At 37.7% G+C, this 22,976-nt stretch overlaps 1 protein-coding gene across 7 annotated transcripts in view; it reads right to left on the minus strand.

The window, feature by feature from the left end:
- eif4g1a (eukaryotic translation initiation factor 4 gamma, 1a) overlaps positions 1–22,976 on the minus strand; it is an 87,209-nt gene that overhangs the window by 17,526 nt on the left and 46,707 nt on the right. For all 7 annotated transcript variants that reach the window (XM_052017184.1, XM_052017180.1, XM_052017182.1 and 4 more), the window contains 10 exons: positions 21,266–21,357; positions 18,902–19,094; positions 15,311–15,444; positions 10,405–10,521; positions 8,478–8,651; positions 6,983–7,180; positions 6,305–6,451; positions 2,179–2,415; positions 1,967–2,071; positions 1,181–1,340 (listed from right to left, as the gene is read on the minus strand). In XM_052017184.1, coding sequence (XP_051873144.1) covers positions 1,181–1,340; positions 1,967–2,071; positions 2,179–2,415; positions 6,305–6,451; positions 6,983–7,180; positions 8,478–8,651; positions 10,405–10,521; positions 15,311–15,444; positions 18,902–19,094; positions 21,266–21,357 — 1,557 coding nt within the window. The remainder of the gene's footprint in view (positions 1–1,180; positions 1,341–1,966; positions 2,072–2,178; positions 2,416–6,304; positions 6,452–6,982; positions 7,181–8,477; positions 8,652–10,404; positions 10,522–15,310; positions 15,445–18,901; positions 19,095–21,265; positions 21,358–22,976) is intronic.

A 22,976-nucleotide genomic window follows, 5' to 3' on the forward strand; every position in this document is an offset into this window, starting at 1 on the left:
CCTTTCATCCTAGACCAACGCATACAAGTTCAGCAGATTCGTGCATGAGTTGAAGATTTTTCAGCAGTCAATACGTATGATGGACGATGCAGCTTTGCAAAGATTGGACTATAACGTGAATTAGCTCTCAGTCATTTGATTACTGGGAAGATACCTGCTAAAGATGTACAGATACTTGAACCAAAGTCCAACCGTAAGCAAAGATAGTGAAAAGGGAAATGGCTGCAGCAAAATATCCAACAGATTCCAGTAACATGCTTTGGGATTTAGCCAGTGATCCTCAAAAAGCCAAGATTTAATGTTTGAAATTGGTTCAAGGTTCAAGTTACTTTATTGTCATTCACCCATATGCTGTAAAAACACATGGAGGAATTAAATGTCATTTCCCCCAGACTCACACAACAAAGGACATACATAAAACAGAAGACATACAATAAACAGACAAAATAAAAAAAATCGTTCAAGTACAAATAGTGCAAAAAACAGTATATACAGAATACAAATTTAGAGCAGAGTTAGTGCAAAACAGAGTTGGATGAAGAAAATACAGAACTCATTGTGTTGTACTAATTGTATAAACATGTTCAGCAGCAGCAGCCAGTTCTTATACGCCGTTGTGCAAACCAGGGCTTTTGACGCAGCATTTGTCTGAAACTGTCTCTAGAGTATTCAGGAGCCTGATAGCCTGGGGGGAAAATAAACTGTTGTACAGTCTAGTAGCTCTGGCCTGGATGCTCCGGTACCACTTATGGCAGTGGGACAAATAGGTCGTGGGAGGGATGAAAAGGGTCACCTATGATTCTGCAGACCTTGCATGCGCATCGTGTGTTGTAAATATCCAGGATGGAGGTAAGAGGTATTCCAATGATCTTTCCTGCTGTACTCTCAATTCTCTGCAAAGACTTACGGTCAGAGATGTTAGTTACCGTACCAGGCAGAGATGCAGCTGGTCAGGACACTCTCAATGGCACCCCTATAGAATGTGGTGAGGGTGGGGGCAGGTTTGCTCTCTTCAGTCGCCATAAAAACTGGAGACGCTGCTGTGCCTTCTTGGCGAGGGAGGAGATGTTGGTTGACCAGGACAGGTCGTCTGCTATATGTATTCCCACTGAAGTTCCAGAATAATGCCTGCAGATTGGACTGAAGATAGATTACATACCAGCATCACTATTAAACTCACCTGTACTACTACTACCTCCACCACCTCTCCTTTTATCCTGCTTTGATAGCAATTGTTGTTGTACTCTTAGATGCTGTTGATGCTCTTCTATCTGAGCTTCTCTGTGTATCTGTTCTAACGTCTTGGGTCCTTGATCACCTCTTCGAGGCACCCAGTTATTCTGTAAACAAACAATTGTACATTTTATTCCATAAATAACATTATTTTCCACCCCATTACCCAAAATATCTAATCTATAACTTCAGTCTAAACACTATAGTGGAAACATACATATCGATTCAATTACCCATATTTTGAAAATACTGCTGTACAGAAATGTTACAGGTTGTTTAACAGCTTTCTGTTGGCTGCATCATCCAGAAGCTAATAATCAAGGACATTGAGAGGCTGACACTAACTAGGACAGAAAGATTTTCATGACTACACTGTGGCTTTAATATGGATTTAATATAGAACTATTTGCTGGACAAACTGCAGCCCCCCCACCCCAAAATAATTTAAATAAACTTTGCAAAATATGTTGCTAGTTCTGACCACACTGTCTACATCAATAAAATTAACATTTCCAAAAATACTGTTTATGAAACACTGCGGAAAAATTCAGAATGGAGGTTTTTGTTTACACAATTCAACATTAATATGGATACAGATCATCAATAAAATTAACATTTCCAAAAATACTGTTTATGAAACACTGCGGAAAAATTCAGAATGGAGGTTTTTGTTTACACAATTCAACATTAATATGGATACAGATCATTTACCATCTTAAAAAAATAAACTCACTTGTCGCAGATCAATTACATCTTGTACCATAAAGCGAATCCTAGATGAAGTTTTCCTTTCTTTGATTATTTTTTCCATTTGGTTAAAATATTGATCCATCCTAGGCTATAAAATACAAAAAGGTAATATTTTCTGCAGAAAACAACAAAATACATCCAAGACCAAATTATGCCCATTCTACCAAACATTTAAGCAAAATTTCTTCAACTTACTTTGGCTTTTTCAAAATCCAAATCTTTGCCTATTGTAGTTAACAACCTACATAGGCACTCTAGTGATTCTTCATCGTGATTCTTTAGCAGCTTCACTATACAGTCATGCATAATAGGTTCTGTCAACATTTTCAGTTTAAAGAGTTCTCCAATAAACTTGATATTGCCTAGTGATCTTCGCCTGGCTTTATCTCTGGCATCCTTTAACTCTTCTTGAAGACGAGTTTTCTCTTCAGACTGAAACGGAGAATTAAAGCATTACAGGTTTAGGGGATAATTGTAACCCGGCATGGAAACTAACAGAAGAGATACAGGCTAACTGTCAGTGCCCATGAAAATATATCAGTGGGAAGGAGCCAAGAGAGGCATATAATTGCAGTATCACAAGGATTAGTTATTAGATTGTTAGTCCAGGGACTTGGTTCAATAATAATTTAGAAGATCTGACAAATTTAAACTCAATAAATTAAAAAAACTGTGATATTAAAGCACTGAAATAATTAGTCATGACTAAGCAACCAGATTGCTCATACTCCTATCTGGTTTAATGGCATTGTGTAGGATCAACATCTACCATTCTTACTCAGAACTACATTGAACTCCAAATCCACAGTAGACTGCCCCCCCTGAAGTCAAACTAATCAGCTATAACACACTAACATTAAAGCACAATAATTTAATCAGACAGATAAAGCAACCGAATTGGACATCAAGTATGTCTACACTGGCACACCCAGGCAAAATCATTTCTATAAAATCTTTAGGATGATGGAAGTGGCCAAAGTTTGGAGAGCTGCTTATGCACTATCCAATTCTGACGTGATATTCACCAGATTATCTTTCAGCCAACATCTCAGAATCCACAACTGTTATCTCTGGCCATATTTCTTCCCAGCAGAGGTGACTGCACATGTTGTGAGGGAATAGTTCTTAACATTGACTCAGAATCAGGTACCCGGTCAAATGTGGGACAAGGAAACTTCCAGTCAATTACCATCCTCCCTTTGCTGATGAACCATTATTTTCTGTCAAACACCATTTAGAAGCAACATTAAGGACACACTCCAGTGTGATTTTAGCATGAAGCCCAACTGAAATACTTTCAAGTAGATTTGCTGGAATTCATATTGTAGCACTCTCACAAAGTCAGTAGGTGGTAGGTTCAAGGCAACCATCTGACAGACAAGTAATCTTGGTTGATACTTCAAAAGAGTGGCATAATTCATTGAAAAGGTGTCAAAGCCTCTAAAACAGAGACCTTGACTGCCCTCAAGTGGCATTGTTTTGTCTGACAACACCTGAAGTACTTAATTCACACTGCAAGTTATTTTGGGAAACCTGGAGGTCACAAACAGCAACATGCAAATGTTGTATTTTGAACTCACTCAGTAGTGAACAATGTTAATACAAAACACATTAGCTGTTCATTTAAAAATCAGAGTTTGTTATCAGCAGGGCACAGAATGCTAAATGCTTTTGATAAAGTGTCAAGAATAAAGTGATATTTTACTTTCCAGCATCAACCAAAGAAAATGAGACAGTTACATCTAAAACAGCACTGAGAATTACTTAGATTAGACTGCAGTCAAAAACTCCAAGACAGGAAGATGCATGTAAAACTATCCTAATAACTCAGGCAGCAAGCCTGCATCTCAACCATAAAGTCCACCTTTGCAGTTGAGATGCTCCAAGACAATCAGAAGACAGCTAAATTTAAAAAGGCAATAGCGAGAATGCAACAGTACTTATAGGTCAGATAACAGACAATGAAAGAAAGCCCTCCACTGCCTATGAAATTGTCTTAGAAGTAGTTCTGAGTGAATGCCAAGCACAGGATCACACGCAGCTACTACCTCCAGTTCCCTCAAAGCTCATATGAAACAATTACATTTTAAGAAAAGGGATTAGAAGCTGTCAAAATGGTAGGAAACAAATAACTGCTGGAAATGATAAAGTTCACTTTACTGCAAGTTGTGACACCTTAAACCAGATTGCCAGAGAAAACAATATTAACAGGCTATTTCCTCCAATTTATGTATTATCCATTCAAGAAAACAATAAAAAGACTTCCTGTAGAATAAATACAGCATTCTGCCCTTGGATGATGAAGATTACTATCAAAATACACCAAAGTTTTCGATGTCTGATGAGATGGGATTCTTGTCTGAACTGCAACCCCAAAAGTGAAGTGACTCTCAGCTGCAACACAGACTAGTCGAGAATCATGATACCACATTATATGAAATGCAGATGTCTTTAATGCAAAAGGCCCGTTGGTGTCACAGATCCTGATTTGTCACCTGATCATTAGTCACATTGGGCAGCTTGGGTGAAATGAATCAGGTCCTTAATATGGGTTACGCTATCCTGTTTCACTAGTGCAAAGCAAAGTCATCAGAACGATCCTGTTTACTTTGAGCTTGGACAGCAGACTAATGCTTATCTTATCCACATAGTATTCTGAGTTTGCACGAGTCGGGATAAACTGCAATTTTGGTTATTCTCCTTGGTTCCAAAAATGCAACAAAATATGACGCAGAGCTTAAAAATTGTGTAAGTGTGAGTGTAAATGAAAAGAAACAGTTTCAAATAAAGTAGCCTCATCAATTGTATTCCACATCCATCCAAGTTTCTGTCATTTGGACTTTGTGCTATCAGCACAACTGGCTTAAGTGAAAGAATGTAATTATTAAATGGGCATACACACAGAAGTATATAGTCAAGCAGATTGGCAGCTGGAGAAACGTACTGGTAGGAAAGCCACTGGTTAGACTGTGATTTTGAAGAAATAAATGTACTTAAATTGGAGAAACAGCTATTTCTAGGGACATAAGTAGAAGAGAACAATTGGGGTCAAAAGGGAAGGGAATCAAGTGATTGGAGCAATACAAGAAACTTATGACACGAGATGGCACGTCCAGGGAGAGGGGGTGAAGAGAAGGGCTGTGTCGATAGATGAGTGATGGGGTTTCCAAGGGAAGAGGGTAATGAATGAAGAGTGTTATGTATTGGGGATGAAATAAGAATGTGATGTTGCTGCAAGAGACTAAGGGAGAAAAGTGGTTAAGATATTTTGTTTTAAAATTACATTTAGTAAGCAGCCCAGAACAAGGAAATAAAAGCGAGAAAACCATGTCTTTAAAGTTCTTAGTCTTTAAAGCACTGATAAGGAGTTAGCTTGGAGTAGACTTCCAATTCTGGGCACGTTAGGAAAGAAAAAATCCAAACTAATGAGGAGGCATCCTAGGCCAGAGGTGGCTTCCGGGCCATTTAATAGGCACTCAAAATTATGAAATGCTTTGAGAGTAAATAAGGGGAAACTCTGTTGATATGACATAATGTGTTTAATTGCAAGAACAGGAAAGACAATGTTTCAACTAATTGACAAAAGACACTGGCAGAAATATCTGTAATCAAAGCCACAGATGTCAGGTAATTTATAAAACAAAAGTTTGAGTAACCTTTGGTTGTTTAATGTAGCAAGCTGTTAAAAACTGGCACAACAGAAGGATAGTGGAAGCAGAATGAATAACTTCAAAGGGAATTGACTATAAACAGGATAGAATTTATATAGCTGTGGGAAAGTAGCAGGGAGTTGGACTAACTGGATAGCTGTTTATGAGCTACACATTACAATGCACAAATGGTTCTACAAAGATTTTACTCATGCCCAAGGCTTGATTGCATACTTGTAATCCACGGTAGCAAAAACTTTGAACAATAGCTGATAAATCATTGGAAAGCTCATCTCCTGCTATTTGTAGGACAATGTAAGCACATACAAGGAAAACTGAAAATGTCAATTGATGAAAATGAAGTTGGCAACTAAGGAACCTGACTAACATTAAGACCAAATTAATCACTTATTATCTGCAAACATTAATCTTTTCAATAGGTAAAGTATCAATCATAAAATGTACAATAGCAAAGCTATGGTCAATTAAATGTTCCACAAATGTGTAATACCGACATTGTGTTAATAAATCCAAACCATATTATGCATCCCAAGTACCGCACAGGCAAGGAACAGAATTAGTTTTACTGAAAAATGGGTTGCAATACACAAACATGCAATCCCCAAACCCAAAATATTCATTTATCCTTTTTTTTAAAAAAAGTTCATTACCATAGCTGCAGCATCAATTTCCTTCTGCTTTTTGTCTATTACAGCATCATCATCTTTATCTTTTTCAAACTCCTTCTGACATCTATTTAACAGCAACTTCCGGAAATTTACAGTTGCTCCAGGCTTGTCAGGTATTGGAACTTTCAGCTGTTAAAAGTACAAGTTAACTTTTAAAAAAGAAAATCCAGTAAGAAATCAACATTCTAAACTATATACAATCGTGTGTTCATGACTTTGCAACTTCACATTCAATACAGACAGCCTTTCACAAAATGACAAAAATCACTCCCTCCATAAAGTACAACACAGGTAGTAAACTGAAATATTAATCCGCTATTACACTACTTATTTTTGCACTCCAGTAACTGTTAAATTGTAACAATGAACAAGAATGTATTACAGTTCTACAATGATTTGCAGACCAAAATTTAAGCAGCCTCACTCTGCATTTTTAAGATCAATTTACACAAGCTGCTTGAAATTCAATTTTTAAGAGAAATCCTTTAATCTATTAAAGAAGTCTCCAAAACCCAAAGAGGTATAAATAACTCAGGATAAATACTTCACAACTAAAGAACAATATTTATTAATCACAAAGGTTTCAGCTACCAGGAATGTTAATTTACTGCTTTCAAATTTCCTAAAGCTTTTATTCCAAGATATTAATAGGGTACTTACAGTTGTAAGACAGCGGCACATGTTGGCATAGGCAACAGAGAAGTTCGGTTCTGAAATTGCTTTTTCAAACACCAGGTCAATAACACCTTTTAGCCTCTCTTCATTATCAATTGTCAATTCTGCAACTTGTTTCATCAACTGCTGGAACATCTGTGGTGTCAGTTTGTTCAAAATACTACGGACCTTGCGGAATAGTTCCTAAACAACAAAAAATTTTTTTTAGATTCACCTAGCAATGTTTATATATGCATATCAATCACAGGAATAACAATGCCCCATGTTTTTTGTATGCATGCACTCACTGTTCAACTTACATGTAATAATCTATTACCCGCATATTCACACCATCTGTTCAAGAACTTGATGAAGGTAGTGAGGTGCAATTCAGCTAGCAACTTGTGGTCCAAGGAAAACTTCAGAATGGGATGCAGGCTCAGTTTTCACCTGAAGTTGCGGACCTTAGCGAAACAGACATTTCTCCACTGAGGGAATAGGGCTGGGAGGTAGGAGGTGATTCATCACTAGCTACTCTTAATATCCCTTCAGAAAACAGTGACCAGAGCAAGTGACAAAGCAACCCACAAATGAAAAAGGCTTGCCAGAAAGAGATCTATTCTCATTAAGGCAAGTTCAAGGGAGAGTTTCAATTATGGTAAAAAGCAAACAATTCAAACTTTATATCCGCAACCATATACAAGATAGGTTTTCAAAATTATTTTGACCTATAAGCTTAATAAAACACTCTCTGTTATGAAGATCATTTAACTGCCAATTCCAGGTCTGCAGTACTATTCAAACCAGATTCAAAACATTCTACTTCTATGCCAAATCATGCTTACAAAATAATGTGATTCCCTCACTGCTACATACACAAATTTAACCAGCATTTGTACAAGATTTAAATGACAGGTCATTTGGAAGTCAACATGCCATTTAACCTCTAATCCATTTGCAAGATTTCAATTTTCTATGTTAAGAATCAACATCAATATTTCCAGGACCCAGCCCACTCTTAGACACCAAGCTGCCTGCAACTCTTGACAGCTACTAAAGGTTTACAAAGGTGTCACATTACCCAACATCCAATCAAACAATGGGAACTCATTTGTGCAAGAAATAGCTTGGCAAATGTCATTGATATATCTGCTGGCAGTTATGACCAGATCCAACTACCAAAACTAGTAAAATTCACCCATTGTGTAACAAATCAACACAATCATGCTCCCCAAAATCAGGAAGTCAGATTAGCAAGCTAATAAATCAATTCCTAACTGATCTCCTGCAGTCACCTTCTAACAAAGTCAAAGCCTGCCCTTCAGCTGCTTTAAAAAGATTTTACAATGATTAAAATTAGTGTTCACCAGGTAATAAATTGAGGATCTGAGAGAATATCAACACCCAATACAACTAATGTAGAAAATCTGAAGTAAAATGTAAAAGTAACCTCTTCTAAACTTGTGTATAAAGGATGTCAACAATTTTGTCATATGGTTACCTGTGTTTTTATCAAATCTGGGTCATCCTCATCAGGTTGCTTCTTCACTGAAGGTTTCCAAGCATGTTCTGCTTTCTTAAGTTGTATGTCATCATTTAGCGATACAGTTGCAATAATTTTACGAGGTTCTTTTCTCTGGCCTGGCTGAGATCTTCGTGGGCCCACACCTGAAGGCTAGAAGAAAAATTGAAAATGCACATAATTGGTCTTTGAGGAAAAATGCTTCTATTGTGCTGGGACTAAACTATTAATTCAAATCAGGTACATAATAAGAGCCAATTCTGAACAAATCGAAGAATAAATTATCAAATAAAATTGTTAGGCATCATCTCTGAGGCCAGCAATTTAAAACAAGTGATGATGCTCAGCATGAAGTAGCAGGTGTTCCAATATATTTGGCTTCTCAAAAGGTTAGGAATATGATTAACTTCATCAGGCTTGCTTGCCAGTGCTAATTCAGCATTCAGCCCAAATGGGGACCAGACACAGTTAAGCAATAACATATCATATTGCCATTTAGTTTTGGAAATAACTTGCATCAAGTGACTGTCAGCCACTTAGTTCAGGAAGATGAGAGGCAAGAAAGAGCTAAACATTAGGGTGGGGAGAAAGCACCCAAAGCTCACAGAAAGATGAGCACTATTTAGGAATCTCAGCTTGTAATATTTTTACATGTTACACAGTTGTGAGGACGATAGATCAAAACTTGTCAGGGCATACTAGCATGTAGTCCCGAGGATGAGAGGTTATAAGGTTGGGTTAAATGAACTTTCTCCTTACTTCAGTTTTCAACTCCAATAATGGAGGATAGTCAAGATACTGATAACCATTCTATGCATGCATTAACCATATGAAAAGCTAAAAACAGAATTTGCATACATCCAAGTTCCTAAATATGCACAAATACAGAATCTGGAGATACAGATCTGGAGCCATCATCCGTGAATTCACATAATAGTCTTATGTACTTTATGGAAGAATTGTATTATCTTGCACATTTATACATTAAAAGATACAATAAACACAAACACCTGGCAATCAAAAAAACAAACTTTCACTAATTAGTCAAGTGATCTAAGGGGACTAAAATCCAACAAATTGGGACCCCTTTGCAGTAAAGGCCTACTTGTAACATTGTCTTGTTGAAATTGTATCGGACTTTGGCAAGACCCTACTAGGTGTACTATACAACTTAAGTCTCTATCTATGCACTCTAAAGTTTAGATGACTTCATTGGAACAAAATTAAAGGTTCCAAGACTGACAATAAACAGGTTATTTCCTCTGCCTAAGAAGTGCAAAAAATATTAGGACAAGAGTTCAGTGATTTAAGACTTCTATAGGAGACAGGGAAGATACTTTTCTATGCTCAAGGTGATTGGTGTCCAAAGCTTTGTCCAATCTTCAGCAAGTTGTTGAGTATATTCAAGATTAAAGATCAAAATGGGATATGGGAATCAGCCAGGAAACTGAAAATACAGGATTGACCATGAACTCATAGAACAGAGGAGAGGAATTATGCAGCTTACTTCCATCTCCATTTTCTATGCTCAGTCTTCTACTCTTTATAGTATTCTATTATTTTTAACTCAAAAGTAGCAACATCAGCATTTCTACCAAGGTTTATCAGCTTCAAAGTGTACAACTTCTCATAGGGATGCTCTGACATGAACAGGAACACCATATTGCTTCAAAAGGTTAACCAAAGTACATTTAAGCTGTTTGGTTCAATGAAATGCTTAGGAATACAAAGAATTCAATAGCATGCAGAATTCTGATTAGTTATATCAAACAGCATCTTTTCAAATTTGTCACCAGTGTTCAAGAGATCAAATTCTGAAATATTAGCAACCTTTGCAAGATGTTACCACCTTCAAATATTTGATGTTAATATTGATTGATCATAGTCTCAAAAGGTTTAAACTTACTGGCCCTCTTCCAATCTGTGGCCGTCCTATTTGTGCAAAGGACGGAGTGAAGTCTGGTCCACAGTTCATATTAGTCAGTCTGCTTGGATCAAGAGGACGAAGTGGAGTCTTGTTTGCCTGTATAATAAAACATCAGATACTCATCAATTGTTAAAAGTAGAACATAATTTAAATCACCTGCTAAGTCAAGATCACCCTGTGCTTTACATCACAAATGTTGCTACTTAAGACATCAACTGCAAGAAATCAAAGTCAAATAAAATTCAAACATTCTGGCTTTACCAAGGACAAGGGAAGTTTACACATACTACCCAGAGGTGCCCAAACTTGGTTGGTGGACTATTTTCATGTCAAGGCAGAAGGCTGTAGGCCGAACTTGCTGCCAGCATTTCTATACACATTGATCATGGTATGTGTTCATGTTCTTGCCACATAAAATGGCATACAACAATGGTTTGACTTCACGTGAACAAAATTCTAACGTGCAAGAGGGCTACTGCTGGGGTGTCTGGCAACCATCTTCCTCTTCTAACTTTCAACCTTCACTGATTATCTGCCCCTTTTGCTCCTTGAAAATTATACCCACCCCAGCCCCTCTGTCCCACAGCCCTGATCACATGCCTTGCTTCACACCTCTCTCAATCCTACTTATCCAACCATCTGCCCTACGTCTCTAGTGCCCAAACATAAGTTGGATGCCTCTGTATTAGCCACCTTTTAGCTTTCTTAAAACAGGGAATAAATCAATAATTGGAGAATGGAGCAGTTACACTTTAAAGTGTTATCATGCTTTTTTTATTTTATAAATAAAGCACGATAAACTTGATACTCGATTAAATTAACCTCGAGACATAGGCAAAAGATCCCCAGCTTATTTGGATGTGGAGGTTGAAAGAAAAATGGAGGAATGAACCATTACTCACCACAGACAGAGTATTCCTCATTCTTTGAGAGAAGCTCAACCTCCACATACAAAGATCCTTTCCTGTCTATTGCTCATTCTCCTTCTGACCTGGAGTGGTTTAGAACCATATTATTGTGCTGTTTTAACTTTGCTTGATAATACCTTTCTTGCTATAATGTTATCACATCTCAATTTATTAACCTTCAAAAATAAAATGTAACCCAAGAAAAATATAATTTATATCAAAGTAAGATCAAAAGATTTGTTCCACATAAAAACCAGATATGAGAAAATGTGCTCCTGTACTGAATACCTAGCAGATCAATTAGAATGCTCCAACAGTTTACTTTTTTAAATATTGAAAATAGATAATTAAACAGTGGGACAAATTAGGGTCAAAAAAGTGAAATTATCTTGGAAAGCACAGCAGGACTAAGGTACTAATCAATTATTAGGCACTTTCTTCAAGAAAACTGCAAAGTTGAAGAAAGGAATGGAATAATGAGATATTGGATTGAAAAACAGTTGATAGCTGGTATCAGCATTACAATCTGCAGCCTGAGCCAAACACACATGTACCATAGCAACTAAACAATGTAGACCACATCTGACTCCAGTTACTTTGAATGGAATGGAAATTTGAAAGCAGAGCACAACGTGGACCCAATTTCCATACTAGAGGCTCCAGTTTGAAACAGGCTGTTGATGGAAGCAGGGGTAGGGACCTCAAAAACTGACCTTCAATCCTCCAAGGAAACTCAAATGATGCCATGAGAGGATAAATGCAAATGCTGCATCTCTATTCATAAAGGCAGAGGGGGTAAACCTGGTAACTGCAGGCCATTATTATTGGTGGAAAACGATTAGAGAGCACTTAAGAACAGAATTAATCTTTACTTGAAAAAACATGGTCAATCAAGGCCAGCCAAGGCTTATTAAAAGATCTAGTTTGTTAAGGCAGGACGGTATATATACAAAATTTTCAATAACTTTGGAATGGCGATTTCCTGAAAGGAAAACAGTATGCAGCGGTACTTAGACAGGATCATTAGTCAGGCAAAAAAAAGGAACTGGTAGAACAGTACCTCAATGTTCTATGACTTTGGGAACAGGGAATATGAATATGAAATTACTATTTAATACCACGCTAAAGTTCACAGGGAGGACAACAGCAGACGCTGAGGACAGACAACAATGAAATGGGAAGAAGCACTTCAAATGCAAAAGTAATTGGTCAAAACCAATACAGAAAGCTAGTATAACTTAGATGGTTTAGTTAAATTATACAAATATATCAGAGATGAAACAAGACCAGAAGAAACTCAAGATACATATTCACAAACTCTTAAAATGGTAGAGCAAGAAAGAAATATTATGATGCACAACAGTCCATCGGGATCCTTTGAAAATAGGGCCATGACATGCTAAGAGCAGCTTCTTAGGAAAATAGTAGGGATTATTTATGTTGAGAAATGGGAGAAATCTGAATCATTTACTAAAAAGCCAAGCAGGTATTGAAAATGGGGGATGAGAGGAATTTGGCAGATGGACTAATAATGAGCTTTAAAATAATGGAAATGAAGAGATCAGTTCATACAGTGGACATGACGATCTACTTGAATGAATTGTAGCTTCAGATTCAAAAATAAGTGCTGAAAATGCTCAGCAGGTCAGGCAGCATCTGTGGAGAGAGAAAGTTAATGTTTCAGGCAATATTTTTTCTCTAATATTTTCTAGTTCAGACAAGAGTTAATGTTGTGGAGAAAAAGGCAGACAAAAAATCTGTTAAAAAGGGGAAGGGCTAGAGAGATTGAAAGACAAAATGATGGTGCCAGTTTGAAGACATGGTAAAAACTAGTGAAGAACAAATGGAATATCTGACAGAGATCTAATGAGTATGAGGAATGAAATCTGAAATTATCACAATGGAAAAATGATGAATAATGAAAGCTAAATACAAGGCTGTAAAGGCTGATTATCTTAAGTCATTCAAATCAAGATCAAGTGCAGAAGGCTGTGACGTGCCTGGTCATAGTCACACAGCAAGGAAACAGGCTCTTTGGCCCACTGAATCTATACAAATCATCACCCATTTAATACACTAATGCCATCGGAAGAGGCAATGCTGTTCATTGGCCTACACTGGAACAATGTACATTCAGATTCCGTGGGAATTTATGATACACCATTAAGTGCATTTAAAAGTAATTTAATGGATTATTAGGAAAGACTGGAAGGTGGGTGCAAGGAGAACAGTTCAAAGAGCAGGCTGTATAGCAAGATCCAATAATTAATCAGAAGCTCACCACTGCCCAACTATTCATTGTACCATTCTTAACTCAATGGTTTCTGGAAACATACTAAACTCTAAGCTTGATGACATCTATTAAGTCACCTTCTGTATTCTCTCTACAGGAGAGGAAAAAAAGTCTTAGCCTCAACTTTTAGTCTCAGCTCTGGTACCACAGTCTGATTTGAGTCACCCAAAGGAAAGAAATACAAATTCAGCCTTGCTCAAAGCATGCCTTCAATGTTTCTTTAGTTAATCAACTTCTGAATTCCTTTCCTATAGAACCAAAATACTAGAAATTGATGTGCAGAAATCCAAAATGAGTAGGCAGAGAAACCAGGATTCAAAGGAACTCCAATGTTCTCCCCGTGTCTGTGTGGGTTTCCTCCAGGTGCTCCGGTTTCCTCCCACATTCCAAAGACATACAGGTTAGGAAGTTATGGGCATGTTATGTTGGCGCCAGAAGCATGGCGACATTTGCGGGCTGCCCCCCCAAAAAAAATCACTACGCAAAAGATGCATTTCACTGTGTGTTTTGATGTACATGTGACTAATAAAGGTCTTATCTGATAAAAATCCAGAATAAATGACAGGGCACAGCAACATCTAAAGATCTTACTGCCAAAACACTCGTTATTTCAAGAAAGCAGAATCCAATCGTTTCAGCTGATTGGAGTGGCCAACCCACCAACTAGGAGATTTATTGTTCATCTGTGTTCAGAGATGTGGAATTAAAAGCAACCCAATAGATAATGGGAAACTCTCACAGTGTAGGTAAAGTTTAAGGGCAACTATTCCACAGATTTAGTTAGATCATATGGCAATGACATGATTATTAAAGTAACATGAACACTTATTTAGCTTCCACTGCATCAAAAACTCCTGTTAAAACATAACAGAACTCTGGAAAACAAGCTTTATTTTACTAAGCAAGAGCAGTGGGTTGGCTCCAGATTGATTTTGAGAATCATGCCAAAGAGGATTGCAACTCCAGATCACTGTATCTGTCCTAATATAAAAGTTGCAGTACTCCTTTCAGAGCTGCTCATTGGTGCAATCCTCGCTCGTTTTTCCACTTCTCTGGTTTGAAAGGATGTTTCTTAAAGAAACCATAACTATCTTTACAAGTCTGGAGATAATTCAGAGATTTTTTGACTGAATGTGGAAATCATCTAATGTTTCTATAAATGTTATCAGCTGACTGTATTGGCATTTGTGATGCAGCTTTAAAATATGTTCCACTTTAGTTCAGAATACCATTAACACAGGGAAATTCTGCCTCTGATTACATCCCAGACAACAGAAAACTCCTCAAACTGCCACATATACAAAAACTCCTTGAAGATGGAACAGAAAGCAACAATGACACAAAGGTGGCAGCTTTAAAATGGAGTTAAACTGAAATGGTTACACACCTAACCAGAAAAAGAACCACAACTTGTTTACTCATCACCCACCACATGGAAATGGGAAATAAAATTTCAAAATCAAATGTTGCGGTGCACTCCCATTCATCCATTCACCCAAATGTTTTAATCTCAAGGTGCTACAAGGCCAAAGCAAATGGCATGGGGATATTTGGACTCATATAGTCAGCATCAACGACATAAATTTACATCAAAGTCAACAGACTATTTACATAAACATTACATTGTTTGCTATTTCAAAATGCTTAACACTGAAACAACTAACTGATCAAGTTTACTGCATACCTTATCCAACACAATATCGCTAATTGCTGGTAGACCTTCAGGTTTCTGCATACTAGCAAAGATGAACTGGAACCTCAAGAGAAATTCACGGTCATATTTCTTCTTATCCTCAGGATTAAGTGGCTTCCAATTTTCTAATGGGGTGAATTAGAATAGTTAAAATTGAAAATAGTAATATTTCAGCTTTATATAACATTGCAGCCATCTTCCACTCCTCCCTCCCTGTTCCCAAAAGTCATACAGCAGCCTGCTCTCTGGCTCTTTTCAAAAGGAGCCTGCCTAGTCCACAGCCCTCAGTTCTAGCCACACAAGACAAAGCAATAAAAGCACCAAAAACATTTGCAAGTTTTGCTGGATTGAAGAACCCAGGAAGCCTGGAAAAGCCTCTGTTGCAAAAGGCCAAAGTTCTAACATAGAGCTGTAGTAACTAAATAATGCACCTTTAATTAAGTACCAGGCACAGTACAAAAATATAACCAAACTGGCAACAGCAGTAACTCAATTAGATAACTCCATCCCTTATTTGTTGTGGTCCTGGGTAGGATCTTGCAATCGTTTTATAATAGGCTGGTCGGTGGTATACTCCATTAATACATATGCTTCTGGGACTTTTAATTTAGTGTCTTGTTGACAAGTTAGTCATAATAAATCAATGTATCATTAGACGTTGTTTTTGGATGCCAAAAACTGGGAAATAAAATTAAAATGAAGCATCTTCAGAGAGCTTAATATTTTAACATATTAAAAAAAATATACTCGAATTCTCAGGACTTTGGAGACAATATAAACCCATTACAACAAGCACCAAAGGAAATTTGGTACAAAATTAGACAAGTGATGTACATATTAACTATATAAATTCATTAATCTAGAGAATTACACTGGAGTGAGTAAAGCTCATTAACAGAACTGAAAATCCCAGCATTAGAACCACTAACCACCAGACCATAAGTAATTCCCACTATATCTCAATTTGGCATCATAATCAAAGCCAGTATTGAAGACAAAATTTATGGAAAATCAAAAAACTGAATTATGGAAATCTGAAACAATATCAGAAAGTTTTGGAAACACTCAGGTCAGGCAACACCCATGGAAAGAGAAACAGGGATTGACATTTTAGGTCAAAAACCCTTCAAAACTGGGAAAGAGCAAAACAATTTAGTTTTAAGTAGAGAAGAGGGTAGGGAGGAATAGATAATTCAAAGGGAATATCTGATAAGTGAAAAGTAGGGTTGCTTAGAGATACTGTTAATAAATCCAAATGTTTGATTGTAAAGGTTTTAACTTGCAAGTCAGAGCTGTAGAGAAAGCACAGCAGATCAAGCAGCGTCAGTGACAAAAAAAATAAATTACTTGTCCTCCCTAGTATCAAATATCAAGCCAGATCAGCAACATACAAGTGTTATCTATTCCTAACAATGGCAGATGATACCCGATACCCAAAACCACTGCTTTTCAATAGGCATAAATAACCCCAAGGCACTACTTCAAAGTAGTCACACAATTTATCTTGACATTCTTGATGGTATTTATAAATGATCTGGTCATAATATGATGTCATTTGTGGGAGCCTGCTACATGCATATTTGACTGCCATATTTCCCAAAACACAACAGCAACATTTCAAAATTCCTCACTGGCTGTAAGAGAGCTTGAAAGGACCACAAATAGCACTATGTTGATGCACATTCTTCCCCCCTCCCACCCCCCCCCCCCCACTCATACAGAGAAGGATCCTTCTATTCCATTTACACCAGTTTTAGAATCAATATTTTTGTCCTGTAACTATCCTTTGCATGATCCTTTCATCAATCTTTTGTCTTCCACTAACCACAGACTACCTGTTTTGTACTTTTCTCACCTATTTTCTCTGCATCTTAAAAACTTTCAAACCTCTTCTAGCTCTGATAAAGGCCATCAATCTGTAACATTAATTCTTTTGCTCTCCACAGGTGCTGCCTGGCTTGATATATTTCACTGTGTGTTTCCATGTACATGTGACTAATAAAGACACCTTATTTCATATTGCTTCTTGAGCCTTTATTTCATATTTCCAGCATCAACAATATAGTGTTTTCATAATAATGACAATTATGGGTGGATCCAGTTATACTATGTGGCACTTGACCCAGGAATGCAAGATGCAGGACATGCCACAAGCTGTTTCACTCCTCTCCTGGCAAGCTTCAGTTTTGGTGATCAATTGAATGCCAAGGAGACACTAATGCTGGTAGGGAGAATGGGACTAAAATAAAACCAAAAATAGGGTAAATAATATTGCTCAAGGGAAAACAGATGCTTTATGATTCTCCAAATGGGGGCTTTAGAGATTGGAATCAAATGGGACTAGACTTGACTGAGCAAAGAGTCAAAAAAAAGGAACCTGAGCACGTAGTAAGCTTCTGTTGGCATTAACTGGATAAACTTGAGGAAGATTACAGCTCTATGACCATTCTGAAATTCATCAGGATAGCATCCATGCAAGAGAGGTCATGGAGCAAAAGTTCCACAATTAAACAATGAAGTCTTTATGTCTTTACTGCCAATTTCCTATTTTGACTTGGGTTTGGTGTACAGCAGTGGTGATAAGGAAAACACAAGATTTATTTCAAATCCACAAGAGTACTTGAGAAAGCATTAAGACCTTCATGGAAGAAGTTATCGCAAATGTAGGAGGTTACGTATCTGGTTCCAAGAATCCTTACTAAGTATTACACCCAAGTTGACTGGACTTACTCTGATGGTAAAGGCAACAAACTGAAATGGTGATGGCAAACAAAACTGCAAAACAAACCATGAAACCAAAACTGCGCAGTAAATTACTCTGGAAAAAACAATTTAGCTGTAAACATCATATCATTAAAACAATTAAATATTTCTCGCATTAGCAGTATAGAAGAATAGGGCAAATCATGGATTCCAAAGCAGCTAACAATCTTATGGCATTAACGTCATGGCTACTTTCACAGAGGAATCACTTTTCCTCCATTTTACGCATACCTCCCAAACCCAAATGAAAAGAATGGATTCCTTATTTGTACTTGGAAATAAATTAAATGGCCATGCGTTTTGTTTTGCCTCAATGTTCAGTACAATGATCTTCAGTGGGGGGGAACATGCATACACAATAGCACCTTAAGTACTTACAATATTTTCACCCGGTATTCAGCTAAAACATCTAGATTTACGTCAGTTTATCTCCACCTTGTGGCAAACAACCAAATCGAAGGGATAAAAGGCAAGTTATTGGATGAGCACAAGACTATCATAGATAGCGGAGTCTGGCATTTTGCACGTGTTCAAAAATACAATAGTACTAATCAAATCATGGAGACATAATAAATTAAAAAGTAGTAAAAAAAAAAGGGTGGTTAACTAAATAATACAATTACTTAGTGCCCCCATTTCTATTTTGCTTTTGATAAGGCTCTGTTTCATTAAGCAGTGATTGAGGGGGGGGGGGGAGAAACCTACCTATTTTGTAATCACTTTTAAGATAAACTTTCCATTCAGCAAGATAAAAAGGTAAAATCCCATAACCAAGATTCATGTTTTGGTTCTGATTGTTTAAAAAAAAACTGAACTCACCTTCTTTATATTGATATTTTTGATCCAACAACTTAATTCCATCTGGCTTGACATTTTCTACATCTTGTTTATCTTCCTTCTCCTCCCAGGTTTCCTCTGGTTCATCACGAGTCGGAGCAATTGTTTCCGTCACTTCAACAGATACAGCTGCAGGCTGGGCAGCAGACTCAGCTGCAGGCTCTTTCACTTGAGACTGCAGAAAAATAATTTGAGCATGAAAGTTGTGTTTCAGTAACTGACTGCTGAGATAATTTAAGAGGCATATCCCAAACACTAGATTGGATTTCATAATGCTAACTATTTTCCTGCCTTATTGTCATCTCCCCCAGTTCCTTTAATATCCAGAAAATGCTCAACCTCCACAACCCTATGGGGTAAAGAATTCCAAAGATGCATCACACTAAACAAATCTCTTTTCAGTCCTAAAGGGATTATCCCTTTTACTGAGTGCATCCCTGGTTCTATATCCCTTAACCAGGGGATATATCCTCCCTGCAGCCTGCCCATTAGACTCTGCCAATCTCTCCTTACACAAGACCTACTATTCCAGGAAAGATGGAGGCAAATTTTTGCTCTATAGCAAGTAGACCCTTTTATGTAGGTATAAAAAGAGATCAAATTGTTTTTAATATATCCACAAAATCCAGGTGTGGTCTCAGCAAGGCCATATACAACTATAGAAAGATATTGTTGCTCTTGTACTCAAATCCTATTGCAATAAAAGCCAACATGCAATTTGCCTTTCTAACTGTCTGCTGGATATTAGCATTCAGTAACATGTACAATAACACCCCGATACCTTTGAATATCAACTTTTTCCCGACCTCTCGTGACTTAAGTACCAGCAACTACTTTTCTACCAATTTAGAAAAAAAAATTGCCATGCTTTTGCCCACCCCCTCAGCTCATCTACAACCCCAAAAGCCTCTTTGGACTCTGACTAGCAATTCCACTGTCAACTACTTGCAATCCCACTTAGTTTTGTGGGATCAGGAAACTTGGAAATATTTGTCAGTTCAGTCAAATCTGTGACTAGGGCCCAAGCACTGATCTCTACCAATCTGAGACAGACCCTTTCATTCCTCTTTACCGGTTCTCCACTACTATAATCTTGTTCATCAAGTCATGAGGAGAGCCTTCAATAAATCCAAATACACAAAATCCACTGGTTCCTACTTATCAACTCAACAAGATTCATCCTTAAACTCCATATTTCAGTATTTTCTCTACTACTGACATCAGGCTGACAGGTTGGTAGTTTCCTTTTACTTTAATATAAAAATCTGTGCCCCACAAAGGGGCTTCATACAGCAACTCATTCTCACTTAAGACTTTAATAATTTTGTTACAAAATCTGCACATGAAAAATACTAAATGATTTAAGAGTTCTATTAAATAGCACTACTTTTAACTTCACTATTGAATCAAAACCAAAATAACACCATCTGCCTCACAGCAATCTTCATGTGCAGAGTAAACCTCAGATAGATCAGCATTCCATCAAACTGTAGACCCTGAAGTGAGATAGAGACACTTACAGCCATCAAATCCAGATGGCCACAGGTTAATGGTCCTTGTCCAGGTGGCCGAGACCACAATTAGTAGGTGTTATCATTCAGATCAGCATTTCATTTAAATCTTGATGCAGAAAGCAATGTCAAACTTCTCAGCACCAGTTACCATGAACACAACAAAAGACTTTTTGAGGAATGAAAGATATGTGCTTAATCTTTGAAGCACATTATGGCCATTGCACTCCAGCTACCACGTGGGTTCAGAATGACATCTTGGCCCAATGGCAAGAAGGTCCAAGGTAGCTGGAGACCAGACAATATTGTATGGAAGTGCACACATACTCACTGACCAGAGAAATGGACACCAACCACATTCTCTTGCTCACACCCTCTCACTCCTGTTCCCCCCCCACCCCCTCCAGATCCTCCCCTTTCCCCAATTACCCCTCCCTGAGACCTCCTTTCGTAACTGCTCTTTCCCTCAGTCCCATTCCCTTTCAACTCTCCCTCAAAGCAAGTGTCAGCATTCACATCAGGTAACGAGAATAATCTTACCAGAGGCCAGAAATGCAAAAGGATCTGAGCAACACCAGCATTAGAATACACTCTTAGTATTGGGTGCAAAAGCTAAGTGATTCCACAAACAGTGATGAGTTAATTACTCCATACCTTAACAGATGTGCTATACAGACACTGAAAGTCTGGATCCTGCACCAAATAATTTCAGTGCAGTTTTTTGTTTAGAAAAACGCACAAGTTAACACCAAATGACCCTGCCAATAGCCATGTTTTGCAATCTACAGTAATTAGTATTTCTAACTTGTTTTGCTTTATGTTTAAGCACAAATACCTCTTTGAAAGCATCAAGTAGATCTCCAACTGCTTCTTTTTTGTTCAAGTCCTTCATTTTCCTCTTCTTCTTTGGCACAGATACAGCTGCAGCTAAAAGAGAAATGTCTTCAGTGAACTGACAACATGCAGAAACTATGAGTCAAGAAATAGGACCATTCTATAAATTAGTACAGGTAAAACCCATTAAGGATCAGCATGACTATCATCTTAAATGTTACTGTAAACTGAGAATTAACTCCACATTAGAACAATTAAACTTTGGTTCATGAACAATTAGTTTAAAAACCCATAAACAAGAACACAATGCAAAAAAAAAGTAGGCCACTTGGCCTCTCAAGTCCTTTGCACCAATGACAATCTACCCCCCCTCAACTCCTCTTCTGCACCAGTTCACATGGCTGTCAATCCTCTCACTGTTCAAGAATGTATCCATCTCCTCTTTAAATACATCCAGTGATCTAGTCTCCACAACTCTCCTGGGTAGAGAATTCCAGAGACCATGCTCTAAAAGAAGAAATTCCTACATTTTAAATGACTGCCCCTTTATCTTATTATTCTGTTTCCTCATTTGACTATCCCACTCGTCAACATTTACCCTGTTACACCTCCTGAGGATTTTGTAGGTTTCAGTAAGATCACCCTTCATTTTAAACTTCAAAGAAAACTGGTCTAACTTTATTTACTCACAAGAGGACAATCCTGTCATCCCAAGAATTGGCATACTGGACTGACTCCAATACTAATAGATCCTCTCTTATGGGAACTAAAGCTGTGCACACTACTCTACACATGGCCTCACCAGTATCCCATAAAAATGTAACAATACTAGTGACCCCCACAGGATGGCTGTTCAGGAAACGACAATTTGGCCTTAAAGAATTCTCAAATTTTTGGGTAATGATTTATGTGGAATAAAATTTGCTCATATAGAATTTATGTGAAAAAAGAAAAAAACTTACAACTTTCATTTCTTGATGCATGTATAGATGACAGAGATTCATGTTATGGAAAAATCATGAGCTGGACTGTTTTCTAGGAATGCAACCCCCATAGAAGCCAGAGGCTGCCTGTACTTCTCTATTTTTCAACTCCAACCCCTAACAACGAAGCCCAAAGTAACATCTGCCTTCCTAACTACCTGCTGGACTTAAATGTTAACTGTGTTTTATGCAGGACATCTCCTGGATTTCTCTGTGCTCCAATTCACTTGTCTGTCTCTATTTAGAAAATACCCTGCCTTTTGATTCCTCCTGCCAAATTGTACAAATTTACAATTTCCTACATTAAACATCATTTGCCAAGTTTTTGCCCACTCATTAACCCATCTATAACCTGATATAGAATCCAAATATCCTCATTGTACCATGCCCTCCCACCTATTTGCATCAGCAGCAAACTTGGAGGAGGGGGCAGAGTGTGAAGTATTCAAGCCATGAAGCATTCCTGAATGACTTTCTTCCTTGATTATAGACTCTAGCATCTTCCCAACAGAAGTCAACCGGCCTATGGTTTTTTGCTTTGTGCCTCTCCCTTCTTAGAACCATAGAACACTATAGCACAAAAAACAGGCCATTCAGCCCTTCTAGTCTATGCCGAAACAGTATTCCGCTAGTCCCATTTACCTGCATCCAGCCCATAGCCCTCCAGACCTCTCCCGTCCATGTATCTATCCAATTTATTCTTAAAACTCAAGAGTGAGCCCGCATTTA

Source organism: Pristis pectinata, chromosome 6 (assembly GCF_009764475.1).
Source record: "Pristis pectinata isolate sPriPec2 chromosome 6, sPriPec2.1.pri, whole genome shotgun sequence".
NCBI classification, from domain to species: domain Eukaryota; kingdom Metazoa; phylum Chordata; class Chondrichthyes; order Rhinopristiformes; family Pristidae; genus Pristis; species Pristis pectinata.